The following is a 13,994-nucleotide window of genomic DNA, read 5'->3' as shown; positions in this document are numbered from 1 at the left end:
CAAACCGCTCAATGCTCCAGGGCCCCAGAACAATAAATATACACATTTAAAACCTTTATTGTCTTACGATGTGTAACCCCCCCCCCCACACACACACACACACCGCTCCCAACAGCTTAATTTCTGCTAGTATTTAACTAGTTTGCAAATGGATTATTTTTTCAGTTTCAAACTATTACCGAGGAAGAGCCCCCTCCCTTTTTTTGGCGGGGGGGGGGTCATAGGGAGGGGTGGGGGTGGGGTAGGAGTCGGTATATTATTCCTGTAGCGCCGGGTTATATAAACACATTATCATTTGAGAGAGCCCTTGGCGTCCATCAGCATTGTAAACACGTACGAGTGTATATACTTCAAAATTAAAGAATGCACACGCAGAACCCGGAGCCCGAATTCATATTCCGAGCAGACTCGCGGCTCGCATGTATTGATTTATCATGCACGGTTTATTGTTCCTTTCCCTAAATGCAGTTGCTGTCCGTTCAATATTGTTGCAAAATCACGAGACGTGTGTGCACTGCTCACTTGTCTTTCTGCTCTCCTTCTTCCTTCTTTTTATGCTGAGTATTTTTTTTTTGCGAAGCGAACAAATGCATTAATATTTATATGTTTATATAATCGATAACCCACTTTTCCTTCCCGTGTAAATAGGCATCAGAAGATAATTTAACAGATTAGTTCTCTCAAACATGGCAGTGAGGAAGCGTAATTTAACTATCAAACAAATCTACATGTCTAATAACAGCAAATCTGCTAAGGAGCATTAGAAAGAGGAGCGGCGCCCCGGAATCTCTGCAGGAAATGTTCTTTATATTAGACATATACAAGCAGGTCCTGTCAGATGCACAACGCAGCTCGAGAGCGTTGGTCTACTCCAAAAATCTCAGCTGACGTTATCCACAGATTTGAGGCGCTAGGAAGAAAAAGATATCCTCATTACTTGGTTTTAGGGTGTGTTTCTTTTTTTTACGTCTTTCTGTATATTTTTTTGTCTTGATCCATTCGCTTCCCGCAGAGCTCGGACGTAGCCTTGCTCCCTATTTCTAATTTGATCAACCTATCTTTGGCAGCAAACCCACATATTTTTGACAGAAGATGAAAATTGAGTTGCCTAAGAAATATTAGGATATAATTTCAATCATTTTGGTGCTGAGGAGAAGGCGAGAGCTTAGTTTTATATTGAGACATCACGCCTGCTGCAAGCAGAGAATGCTTTCCCCTGCCAGGACCTGATGCAATCCATTCAAGCCAACAAGTTTGGAGAGAATGTTGAGTTCAATCAATTCAGAACGTCGAGATGGAGCCCAACTCACTCCAGGTATTTCGCTCTCCTCCGCTCCTGCGGTCCCGGCGCCCCCCGGCACCCCCCAGCCCCCCCAGCTCACCCACCCCCCACACCCCCACACCCCCCACAAACTTTTCACCAAACTTTTACCCTCTGCATCCCCCCAAAAAATTATTTTTATTGTTTTTTTTTTTAATCCCTGCGCTGATCATACCTACATAATATAATTTTATCGCCTCATATGGGGAACTGGGGAGGAGTGGTGGGGACCCGGACGGCTTTTTTTTTTTTTTTTTTTTTTTTTTTTTTTTTTTTTTTTTTTTTTTTTGGTAGGAAATTAGTGGGTTTTGTAATTTTTTTTCACCCGGCGTTCTATCCGTGGGCCGGTCTGTATTGAGAGTCTGGCTGTCTTGTGTGAATGTGCCTGGGAATAGATATTTGTGCTTGATGGCTACATTATTTACGTGGTGCTTTTTTTCCCCCCTTTCTCTCCCCCTGCAGTGGGTCGGCTCACCGTGTGGCTTGCACGGACCTTATATTTTCTATAAGGCTTTTCAATTCCACCTTGAAGGCAAACCAAGAATCTTGTCCCTTGGCGACTTTTTCTTTGTAAGATGTACGCCAAAGGATCCGATTTGCATAGCGGAGCTCCAGCTGTTGTGGGAAGAAAGGACCAGCCGGCAACTTTTATCCAGCTCGAAACTTTATTTCCTCCCCGAAGACACTCCCCAGGGCAGAAATAGCGACCATGGCGAGGTGGTAAACCTATCTCTCCTTCTCTTCCTTCTTTATTATCCACCCCCCCCCCACCTCCAGTAATGCGTATTATAAGGCAAGCTTGAAAATACTGTATTCAGTTCTGCGGTGAGCAGGATCCGCTCGTTTTTTAAAGGGGTAGCGCCACTAACTGGGGCTGGAGTATTTTACCATTGTCAGAGTTTGGCTGTCAGCTTTACAAAGACCTTCCAACTGAGGATTTTAGTCAAGATCAAATAACTTGTCGAGAAGGGTTTTGTTCCAGGGTGTGTGTGTGTGTGTGTGTGTGTGTGTGTGTGTGTGTGTGTGTGTGTGTGTGTGTGTGTGTGTGTTCGTTTTGTTACCTCCGCTTGAAGATTAATATTCTACGCTTTAATATAATTTTTTTCTTTTTTCTTTTTTTTTTTTTTTAATAGTTTTTAGTTTTACCTTCATGCCTTGGCTCCTGGTCATGGTAGATATCTTTTGGTGGGTTTCGATATTGTTCACGTTTTTATTTTTTATTTTTTTCTTTTAAGTATTTGATATGTTTAAGAGGGCGGAAATTACGAAACGGAGGCAGAATGAGATCAAAAGCGATTGAGTTGGCAAAGGCGTGTTGACTGAAGTGATAAATGACAGGTACTGGGATAATACATTCAAATAACTTGCGCATCTGCCCGGGCGGATTTCAAAGCGGTCGTGTAACCAGCACAAACACGTTCGGCATTAAGAACTACCTCGCGCCCACTCCCCCCACCTCCCGGAACCATTTGATGTTCTGGTTTCTAGTGACTCCACGCGAAGTGGACGTCTTCCAGTGGGTGTGGGGCCGGGTGCAGGGGCCTCTGCGGTGCGGTGCGGGGCTGCGCGTGGGGTAGACGCGGAGAGGACCCCGCGGAGCTGCCTCCGGGCCACCTCCCTTAGGGTCTGTCACTGCGGGTGTGACCGCCACTTTGCGGGCTCCCCGGGTCCGAGGGCCGAGCTCGGTGGTGCGGTCACTACCCCCTTACACCACACATACACACACCCGGGAACTATTTTGGGGAGTCTGCGCCCAAGGCGCGGCGGGAGGGAGGGCGCAACCCCCGCCCCCCGCAAGGCTTTGTGTCTCCCGAGACAGAGCAGGGTGATCAAACTGAGACTTTTGAGGGCAGCTAGCTCGGCGCCAGGCTCGCGAGCTTTCGAGGTAGGTCTGTTGTTAAATGAATGGTTTGGTGCGGAACTCCTCGGGGGCCGGGAGCTGCCAGCCCAGGCAGAAATTCCTGGAGCTGATGGAGTTGATTGCACTTTTGGCCTCGCTAGCTCACTCCCTCTCCCCGGGATCGAATTACCCCCTCAGTGGTCCGCGGCTGGTTAATTAAGGGAGTTCGTCAGAACCTCGGCCCAGGAATCTGCCTTTTCGGAAATAAGCTCCGCCCTCCTCCCCGCACACACCCCTCCCCCGCCCTCCCGGACAAGCCCAGGGTTTAAGCGTTCGGTTTCCCCGGCTCCGCCTGCCGCCTGACTTAGGCGGTGTGGTTGCAGAGTGGGACCCCTGCAGCCCACCAACAGGTTGAGCGCCTCCCGCGGCCCCCCTCCCCCGGTTTCCCCGCCCCCGGCTCAGGCCCCTCCCCCGACCCAACTTTCCTGCGCAGCTGTCTTCCTTCTCCCTCCCCCTTCCTGATTTCTTATTATTTGGTTTTCAAATTTATTACTTCAACATGGCCTGTGATCTGGAGAAGGGAAGGATTAAATATCCAGAAAAGAACTGGTGCCTAACAGACTTCGGACTAAACCCAGGAGGAAACCATTCAGTGTTTTATGGGATATTTGTGGTCACTCTTTTTTTTTTTTTTTTAATTGAAATTGGAATATTTGTTTAAAAGACCCTGAACTGACCCCGCTAGGTCCTGTTCAATTTCTGTTGATGTAACTAAAGGGCGAATTCTGGTTTAAAAATAAAAGCCACAGACGATCCCATCTGTCTGTCAGAACTGTTGACAATGAATAGATACGTTTTTAAACACAGGGATCTCTTTTTAATTGTTCCTTATGGGGAGTTTGTAATGATCTAGGCAGTTCGTATCTACTGTATGAGCCATACCTCAGAAAATTAATCTTGCCATTTAAAAGTAAACTCTAGGGGGTTTGTGGAGAGAGGCAGCTCTATTTATAATCCTCAGCTGCTTATACATAGTCTAATATTATGCATGATTTGTTTTTTAATGCTAACACGGCTGGTAATTAGCTGTATGATTATACTTGTATATTTCATTAGGACTTTGGCTGATGTCATTGTGAGTTATTCAGCCATATTAAAACAATTTTCAATTGAGATAATGACACGCCTCAAAATTATGCAAATGGAAGCTGCATTGTGCAAAATAATTATGACAAATGGAAAGCAGGTAGAAAGTTTCCCAGTGCAGGATCGGTTTTCCACCCCGGTGATGTCATTTCCCCCCTGGCCTAAGTCAGACGTTAGCAGCAGAGCAGCAGCAGCCAGGCTCCTGGGGTTGGAGAGTCAGCGACCAGCATTTACTGCAGGCGCCTAGAGGGGGCAACAGGGCCTCTCATTAAGACATTTGCTTTGTTTTCGCCTACTCCATTAACTTGTTTATATACATTGAAATGGTTTTTATTATTGATTTTAAATAGTTTTGAAGGATGCTTTTTGCCGTTGGTAACTGCAGGGGAATGTTTTCTTGGTGTTCAAGAACATTTAATCAGCCAGTAGAGTTTATTTTAAGTAACCAAATGGAGGTTAATAATTTCTTGATTGAGCTGACATCAGCACCTATCTCAAAAGGACAACCAGGACTCGGTATTCTGTTCAAAAGAGTCATTCTGTCTTTTTCTGATTTCTTGAAATGTAAAGACGTCAGTTCTAAAAGCAGGAACATGCTCATTGTGCGAGTTTAGAAATAGCGTCCCTGTGTGGTTCACTGTGATTTGCAGAAGGTTTTTTGTTTTTTGTTTTTTTTTTTTAAATTCCACATAGATCTTTGCAATGACTGCAGGGAGACTGAGTGACACAGGACTAACTACGCCTACCCATTTTATAGATGGGGATAGGGACATGACAAGGTCATGTGTTTGACAAAGGTAGCCAGTATCACCCACTCTTCCTAAACTTTAAGCTTGCCTCCTCCAATAAAACCTATTCTTGAAACAAGTAAACACATCATAGTAGATTCTAGAAGCATGCGCCAATGAGGGCAGTCCCTTGTTCATTTTTAAAGAGAGACTGCTCAATCGGCTCTCAAAGGTCCGATATTGAGGTTTAAACTATTTAATTCTATGTGGTTCAAGTAATCCGAACTGATAATGCTATGTAACAAAATACTCTCATAGTCATTAATAATTAGCTATTGATTGGTTTCCAGAGTGGTAGTGACATCACACATCAGGTATTTCCAGTGCTGGTAACCTGCACTGAGGAAAGGCCATTTGAAAAAGAGCTTCATTTGAGGCTGGGTAGATGGTTCAGTTAATAAAGCATATACTGGGCAAGCGCAATGAGCCCAGTTTGAATCCTCAGAGCCCACCTAAGCTGGCAGCAGTAATCCTAGCATTGCTACAGTGCCTAGCAGTGAACACAGGACTAACACCTGAGGTTGTCTCCTGACCTCCATAAGCATGCCCTCTCCTGTACACAAGGATGCACATACGCCTCATACACAAGAGGCGTGTTTTGATTCTGTAACTTGGTCTCAGTTCGACCTTACATAACCCTGAACCTCAGTTTCCTCTTCCCCACAAAATGGGAATAACAGCAAGAATGAGAGAACTATTTGGGAATCAAGACGAGACTTTATATAGGGGGAAAAGTGCCTTCAAAAACACTTAAAAGTGAAAGGGCTCGGGATAAGAATGTTATGAGCATTATGAACATTATATGCACATTGTTATTTTATAAACAATAGCAAATCATAATAACTTTTATGTTCTGTGGATTTCTTTGGATCCAATCAAGACGCCGCCTTAAGTCAGCTTGAGTGTAAAGAGCAGGCCCGTGTGCAAGGAGGTGGTCTTTTCTGTAACCACCTCCAATGGCCCACCTGTGGCCAGTAGCTCTTCAGAGGAGGCGGAGTAGGTGGGTAACTGTTTCTGTTCCTGGGCCACTTCTGATCACGCTCCTTCTCAAAGTGCCAAGTGCTTAATCTATCGGCAGTTGACTTTCAAAACGCGTGCATGTGCAGGCTTGGGTTTTGACATGAAGGTCTGTCGATGACCTGGAACTAGGAACGGGGAAGGTTAAGCTAATGATGTCATTGAGTCAAGACCAAGCACGCCTGGGTGTTTTAGGCTCCAGCTTGCTTTCAGGCTTGCTAATAGTGTTGAGCTGTCACCAACCAGGATAAACTAAGCGGAGGCCCTCTTAGAAATGGCTCCAAAGATGCACGTTCTGCCAAAAGCAGCGTAGGGCAGTTGGAGATGGGTCTACAACTTTGAAGAGTAAACATTCTCAGCAGTCTCGCTCTAGTGACATTATCTTGGGCGATTTCTCGAACATTCTGTGCCTCAGTGTTTGCGTGCGCAAATGGGCATGCAGCATTTACTTCCTAGGATTGTTTAAAGAAAAAAACTAGATGGGCTACTACATGGAAAGTGCATACAACCCAAGCTGATGCTCAGTAGATAGATCAATAGTCATTGGCTGTGATCATTGTTGCTAATATTGGTCTTGGTTTTCTCATAGGAATTTGAGCTATTACTGGGGACTTTTCTCTGTGAAACAGCAACTCCTAGGTTACTTTGCTAAAAATCCCTGGTGATTCTGGTTCCTTCCAGCCAGGTTATCTTTCTTCTGTGTGTTGGTTTTAGCTGCATCGTCAGAACAGAAGGCTTCTTTTATTATTTTTTTTAAACTTTCTTTGTTTTTTGTTTTGTTTTGTTTTGTTTTTTGGTTTTGTTTTGTTTTGTTTTGAGACAGGGTTTCTCTGTGTTATCTTGGCTATCCTGAGCTCGCATTATAGACGAGGCTGGCATCGAACTCACAGTGATCCGCCTGCCTCTGCCTCCCATGTGCTGGGATTAAAGGCGTGTACTACCACGCCAGCTTTCTTAAGAATGTCTGTTTTGCTACTGAAAGATGCTACCAACTGGACCAGCAACATTTTTCAAGAGATTACCTGATTTGATCCTATCTTGGGGTAGGCAGATGCATTCCAGAATCCAGATGGATCTGGTTTGGGCTTGTTGTTGTGTTTGCGTAGCCCTTCAGTCTTGGTCAGTGTCAGTAAGCTGATTTGCAGAGACTTCTGAGTCGTGCTAACTTATCTTGATGCCCTGAAGTAATGTTCTACCATGCTCAAGACTCATTTTCTTCATTTGTACAATGGAATTGGTAATTTTGATTCTACTGAGGAAATCGGAAATTATGATGATTTTTTAAAAAGGGGGGAGGGGGAGGCAACCATCTAGGACAGGGCTTACGAAAACTCAACCACTGATGGTGGTAGCTCCCCAGCATCTAGATCAGGACCTGTGAGATCTCAGCCACTGATGGCTGTAGTTACTCTGGCTACTGCCTATTCTTAGTCATTTTTAAAAACTAAATGAAGGGACATCTCTGACCATGGACAGAACAAGTGTAAGAGTAAAAGCACTGCGTGAGGCCCACTCCAGTAGACTGTGACAAGGGTCAGCCAGCCATAAATTGAAGGCCAACCCCGGCCCCACTGACATTTTGTAAATAAAGCTTTTTTGGGATGTAGCCAAACTCATCGATTTTATATAGTATTTAAAGCTCTTTGGCTAGAACAACACAGCTAATGCTTTTGATAGTTATCATATGACCAACACAGTGGAAATATTTGTTGTCAGGCCTGATCTTTTACAGAGAACGCTGCTGACCTCTGGCCCATAAGGCTGATGTAGAGGATGGAATGTTTGTATTCTTCAGTGCTGGGGACTAAACTCAAGACTGCACACTTGTTAAGCACGTGCTCTTCCTATGAGCTATTTCCCCAGACCCTGTTCCTCTTTCCTACTTGGCATGGAGGAAGATCTCTCATATTACATGACATAATTAAATATTAGTATGGTGTCATTATCATTTATATGTATATGCACGCTTTAATATTGAATCTAGGACACTTACTTTTGTGAATAAAGAAAATTTACATTAAAGTGTATTTTGAATGGATGAGATCCAAGCCTCAGGCAATATAGATATTGTCTAGCTTGTGTTCATTAAAAAAAACAAAAAAAAACCCTACTTGTTCAGTGTCAGCCATGTAGGAGATAAAGGGAGTGAATAGAACTCTTGACAAGCTGTCCCTTTTTCTCCAGAAATTGATCGATCTTAATAAAGAGGTAAGGTCAACATGTTTAAAGATGTTGTCACAGTCACACTCAGAGATGCCCTATGATGTGAGTAAATTGAAAATATACCATCTGTGTGTATTAGTGTGTACTGAGCTTTAAACATAGACAAGGTGAAAGGAATGGTCCCTTTGGGGGACCTCACAAACTACCCCACCCTGGCTGCCAGATACTGCTCAAAGAAATACCATCAGGACTTTGCTGCTGTGGTCCTGAGCCGGAAGTTGAAATGAGAAAGAGCTAAGATCTCTCTGGTTGTTTCGTGATAGTTCTGGAAAAGTAGAAAGCACGCTCTCAGTTGCCAGACACACATTTACAGAACACCTACTGTGTGCTGGAGCTGTGTACACAGTTACAGAACACCCACTGTGTGCCAGAGCCTGTTCTACCCTGGCACAGGAATCCTCTTCTCAAGAGCCTGTGAGCTAATGGTGCTTTACATCTTGCCCGTACTTGACTCATCTCGGGGTTCTTTCTCTTGGTGTGATAATACAGCTATGGGTACTCTCCTCTTCCCTATAGCTCTCTAAGAGCAGAATGACTAAGCAATAAAATTACAGTAACCTTTGGGGGCTGAAAAGATAGCTTGGTGTTTAAGATTATATATTTATTTTACAAAGGCTATGAGACATCTGTAACTTCACATCCAGGAGATTTGCAACCTTCTTCTGGCCTTCAAGTACACACAGACACACACATACACACATGCAGACATATATGGACACATAGTTTGAATTAAAAAAACATCTTTAAAATGTCTTTTTTCCAGGGCTGGAGAAATGGCTTAGCAGTTGAGAGTGTTCACTGTCCTTGTAGATAACCTGAGTTTGGTTCCTAGCATCCTCATCAGATAGCTCAAAAACTATGTGTCACTCTAGCTCTTGGGGATCTGATACCTTCTTCTAACCTCAGTGGGTGCCTGCACACATGTGATGCACAAATATCCATAAAGGCTCACACATATACACAGAAGTAACAAATAGCTAAGTAAAAAAATTTTAATAGCATTTTTTTTTTCTTGCTGGCAGCCTGGTTTCATTTAGCTTGGTCCATTGATGGGTCACTGATCTGTGAGCATACCTCTGTGACACACTCTTTCTTTTCTACTACGACTAGTGACCACACTTTCCCAGTGGGTGCCAAAATATGTGCATGGGTGTTGTTGGCTGAACTGTCCACAGAAATAAGCAAATGTTTTAAATGGAGGGCTCATCCTAGAACCGCCATGACCGACTCTCTGGGTACTTTTCTGCTCTTCGCCAGTCAGCTTGATGGGAATTGGAGACTTTGCAGTGACAAACTGTGAATCCTAGACTTCTGGTGAGAAGAGTCAAGCTTCAGCTGAGTCGCGTTGGCAGCTCACAATAGGGTAGCATGTTTTTCAGGTGGATGACCTTAACTAAGGCATGTGTTTAATAGTGACTCCATGTTGTAAGCAATTAAAACCTCTCTTGGCATTTAAACTGTCAGGCCAGTGCACAGGAAATGTTATGTTTTATGAAGAACAGGAGTCCACGCATGTAAATACTTGGTTATTAATTATTAATAAAGTATGCCGTTGTTCATAGTGGCATCTGGTAACATGCATCTCCAGCTCATTTATCAAAGTCTAGTTTTAACCGATACCCAGCATATAATTGCTTGAATCAAATGCATTCGCTTGTCATTTTTTATAGCATGGCAGTTGGATATTTGCCACCATCTACTTAGAATAATATTGTAACGAATGATTACTTGGTGGCTCTGCTTTTAGGGGTATTTAAAACAAATGTATCGATTGTTGTCCAAGAGATTCATTCCCCTCTAAGAGATGTGGTCATGGGTTCTTTCTTTCTGGAAGGATCTGCCCTCTAGAGCTTGTGCAACGTGGGACTTTTCTAGGGTGTGCTGTAATCTTCGCTGTATTTCTATACATCAGATCTCAGGTCTTGGCTCTTCATGCTTATCCACGCAAATCCTGGACCCTGCGCATCATACTGACAACACATTTTAAAATGTGTGCCTGCCTCCATGGAGATGGCTGGATTGGCAAAGTGTCTGCAATGCAGACACGAGGACTTGAATTAAGATAAGGTACCCAGCAACCTAGGTCAAGGGTGTGTCTGTAATCCTAGTGTTGGGAGCTGAAGGCAGGTGGATCCCTAGAGTTGATTAGCCAGCTGCTCTAACAAATGGATGATCTCTGGGTTCACTGTAGGACCCTGTCTCAAAAAGTACAGGTGAAAATGACTAAGGAGACCATCTGAAAACACCACTCACAGATACACATGCACGAACACTCAGACACAGAAGTGCAAACACCCATATGAACGTGTATGCATGCATGCCATATAAACTCACTTGCACCCTCCTGAGAAAACAGACAGCGGAGGCCACGTGTTGCTAGCCAGTCTGTTAAGCCCCTCCCCCCATCCTCCTTTTCGCATGACTCCTAGCCTGGGAAACCACCAATTCTCCACTGTTCAGTTCCAAACCCATGCGTGGCATAAACATTAAACTCTTGTCTTTGCGAATAGGCTTTGCTTTCTACACCCTCAAGCATGTTGAGCTACTGTGCAAGCTGGAAAATAAAAATGTTCTAATTGTGTCTTTTAAATAAGCATAGGAATGAATTAATTAGACCATATTTTGTCTTTAGTTGCTTAGTTACACAATAGCATATTCCTGTGCAACAGGAAGATAAATTGGCTCTTTCGGTGCTGTATGTCCCTTAATCATAATTACTGTATTGCTTCGGAGAGTAAAGCATACATAGATTTTGCATTTTTTATTAATAGCCCAAAATATGCATATGAACTATAAAGTATATGCTGGCTCAACCTGTTTTATATGCTTTTATGTTGGAAGAAGTTTTATTGTGGTGGTAGCATTTGCATTAGTTGCTCAAAGCTGTAGTTCTGGGAAATACATAATTGAAATGTTTTTGAATTGCTTTTTCTGGCCTTTTCAATCGTATTCAAAATAATATGCCTCTGGTCCTGAAGCAGTCACTCTCATTTGATTTAACATCTTGCTTTGCACTGCATGCACGGTGCTGTTTTAACCCCTGCAGAGCCCAGATGAGGTGCTGTGGTTCCCACGGTGCCATCCTGTCTGAGGGGGCTCAGACTGTACGGGGGTTTTAGGAGATGAAGGGATTTGATGGGTACCCTCACTCTAGAACAATTGCTTCCATGTTGACATACTTCCTTTTATTTTGTTGTTGTTGTTGTTGGGGGGGCGGTTTATAGCTTGAACAAACTTGACCTGGACAGCCTCGTATGCTTGGCTTCTGGGGTCCTGGAGGACACGGTGGTGTTACTGGAACTTGGGTTTCTGTCTCCACTACCCCCCAACCTCCAAGGGAGGCAACAAGAAGGAAGCAGCTTAATACAGTTATTGAACAATAGGAGAGTCTGGCTTAAGCTCCAGATACACGCTTGGTAAATGTATGTGAAAACTCACCCCATTGTTCTTCTGTGTTTGAAAAGCAAGTAAATTATTTACAGATATTTGCTAATTAAAGCACATTTAACCAGGACAAAAGAACACAGACTAACTGGAGACAAAGAGCTGAGTGCAAATATTTCAGTCGCACTAATCCTGTGTAATCTTAAGGGAGAAGCTTGTTTATGCATTTTCGTTGGTTTTTTTTTTTTTAATTTTTACATTTATTTCTTTCTTTTGTGATTGATGGCAAGTGTCTGTGCACATCTTGGGCCGTGGGGGAGCATGTGCAGGTCAGGGGACAACTTGCAGGAGCCAAGTCAGTTCTTCTCTTCCACTACGTGGGTCCTGAGGATTGGACTCAGGTTGGCAGGCTTGGCAGGAAGTGCCTCAGCTCATTGAGGCATTTTGCTGGCCTGAGGAACATGCTTTTAAAACTGTGTTTATGGTGGGTGGGGTGGGGAAATGCGTACGGGGTACAGAATCTTGGCCAGAAGATGGCTAAGGTCTGGGGATGGTTCTCAGACAGCACAGTGAGTGTGAATGCTGAGAGGACAGCTTTGAGTGTTCTCACCATCCCCAAATGGTGACTACGTGAGGTGGTAGATGTTAATTAATATTTTATATGCATGCATGCACCAAATTGTTACTGTCTACACCGTAAGTACATAATTTTTATGTGCCAACTACAGCTCAATTAATCTAGAGACATTAACAGTGAAAAAATAGCTTATGTACTAGTATACACTTATAAATGTGGAAACATACGTATGACTTCCTGGCCTCTATGAGGAAATCTTATGTGCTGTAGCTCCCTGAGGAAAGTCAGATGCAGGTGGTTTTGGCAGAATCCTGAGTTCTCTTTGGTCCAACATTGACTTGTCATTATGTGACTGGAACTCAACTCAGAGAACCACTGGGAGAAAAACAAAGTAGCCATATACTATAAGATAAAGTGAATATATCCTTGTGCTTTTCAAAATGGTAACTAGATGATTTCAATCTTGGTGTTTTAATTACATGGCTTCCTAACTTTGGTCAAGTCCAGGTTAGACCTTTGTATTGCGTCTACAAATGCCAGACCAAGGAAAGCGATGCAGAGAAAGTGAACTTCTCTCAGACCTTTCTGGTTGGAATGATCGATTTGGTCAAGTGGGTTTTCTGGTTTTGCTGCCGTCAACAGACATTTCCAGGTTTAGGCATGACTAGTCTGAGGTCTCTTGGCATTGCTGATTGCTAAAGTCTCTTAAGAGAAAGACTCATGTCTCATTTCTCTGGACATCTTGATAGACTCTCAAGAGGCAGGATCACAGCGAGTCCAGCTCTGGGCAGAAACATACTGAGTACACAGAGAAAGCTGGCAAGCCACAGAGGTAAAACTCGAACCTAGCTCCCCCACGAGGAGTGGGGCTTAGAGTGAAAAAGTAGCTTGCTAAAGTTCACACAAAGATGAGACTTAGACCATAGACTGAACCCCAGGCTTTCCCTAAGTCTTCCAAAGATGATGGGTGAGCAATTTTATTATTTTACTGTGAGTCTTTATAACTTTGGGATATACTAAGAACTCCAAATAGCAAAGCCTTTATTAACATTGACATGGTATTTATTTGAACCTCTAGAAATCTGTAGTTACAATGGTGACTGATTAATACCTATAGGAGTCTATGGTAATGACACATACTTAGAATTTCAAAGCTCCTTCGCCTCCTTAGGTCCAGTGTCACAGGAGAGGAGGGTCAGCCCCAATACCTCCAAGGTGTCCTCTGAATGTAGTCTAGCTAGCACAGACCCAACATGGGAGCATACAGACAGCTGAGAGTTCACATACGGGTCATCAAACTACCCCAAATCAAGGAATAGCCCTCTGTCATGGTGATGGAGTCCTGTGTCAGAGTGATGAAGAGAAAACAGAGGTTCCTTTGACATGGTTGGCTGCCATCTTGGAAAGGTCTGTCAAGGCATTGTGGAAGGAAGAGATCACTTCTGAACTGAGTTCTAATGAGAGTTCAAGGAAAGAGTGAGATGTCTCTTGGCAAGGGAAGGCAAGAGAAGCATTCCTGTGGGATGATGGGAATGGACGTGACCTTGTAAATCTAGTGACCCAGTTATACTACAGATGCCCTGTGGGGACATTTATTCCTCATCCAGACACCCATCAAACATCTGTTGGGCTGACTACGTTGCTTGTCTGTGACAATGATGAAAAAACTAAGGCCCATAAGCAAAAAATCTGTCCCAT

General features: G+C 43.6%; 1 protein-coding gene across 1 annotated transcript in view; it reads left to right on the top strand.

The window, feature by feature from the left end:
• The first annotated feature begins 974 nt into the window (after positions 1–974).
• Arid5b (AT-rich interaction domain 5B) overlaps positions 975–13,994 on the top strand; it is a 174,510-nt gene continuing 161,490 nt past the window's right edge. Inside the window, exons 1-2 of the mRNA XM_051153186.1 lie at positions 975–1,315; positions 1,784–2,038. Coding sequence (XP_051009143.1) covers positions 1,295–1,315; positions 1,784–2,038 — 276 coding nt within the window. The 5' untranslated portion in view covers positions 975–1,294. The remainder of the gene's footprint in view (positions 1,316–1,783; positions 2,039–13,994) is intronic.

Source organism: Acomys russatus, chromosome 11, assembly GCF_903995435.1.
Source record: "Acomys russatus chromosome 11, mAcoRus1.1, whole genome shotgun sequence".
NCBI classification, from domain to species: domain Eukaryota; kingdom Metazoa; phylum Chordata; class Mammalia; order Rodentia; family Muridae; genus Acomys; species Acomys russatus.
This window is presented reverse-complemented; position numbering and strand designations above follow the sequence as displayed.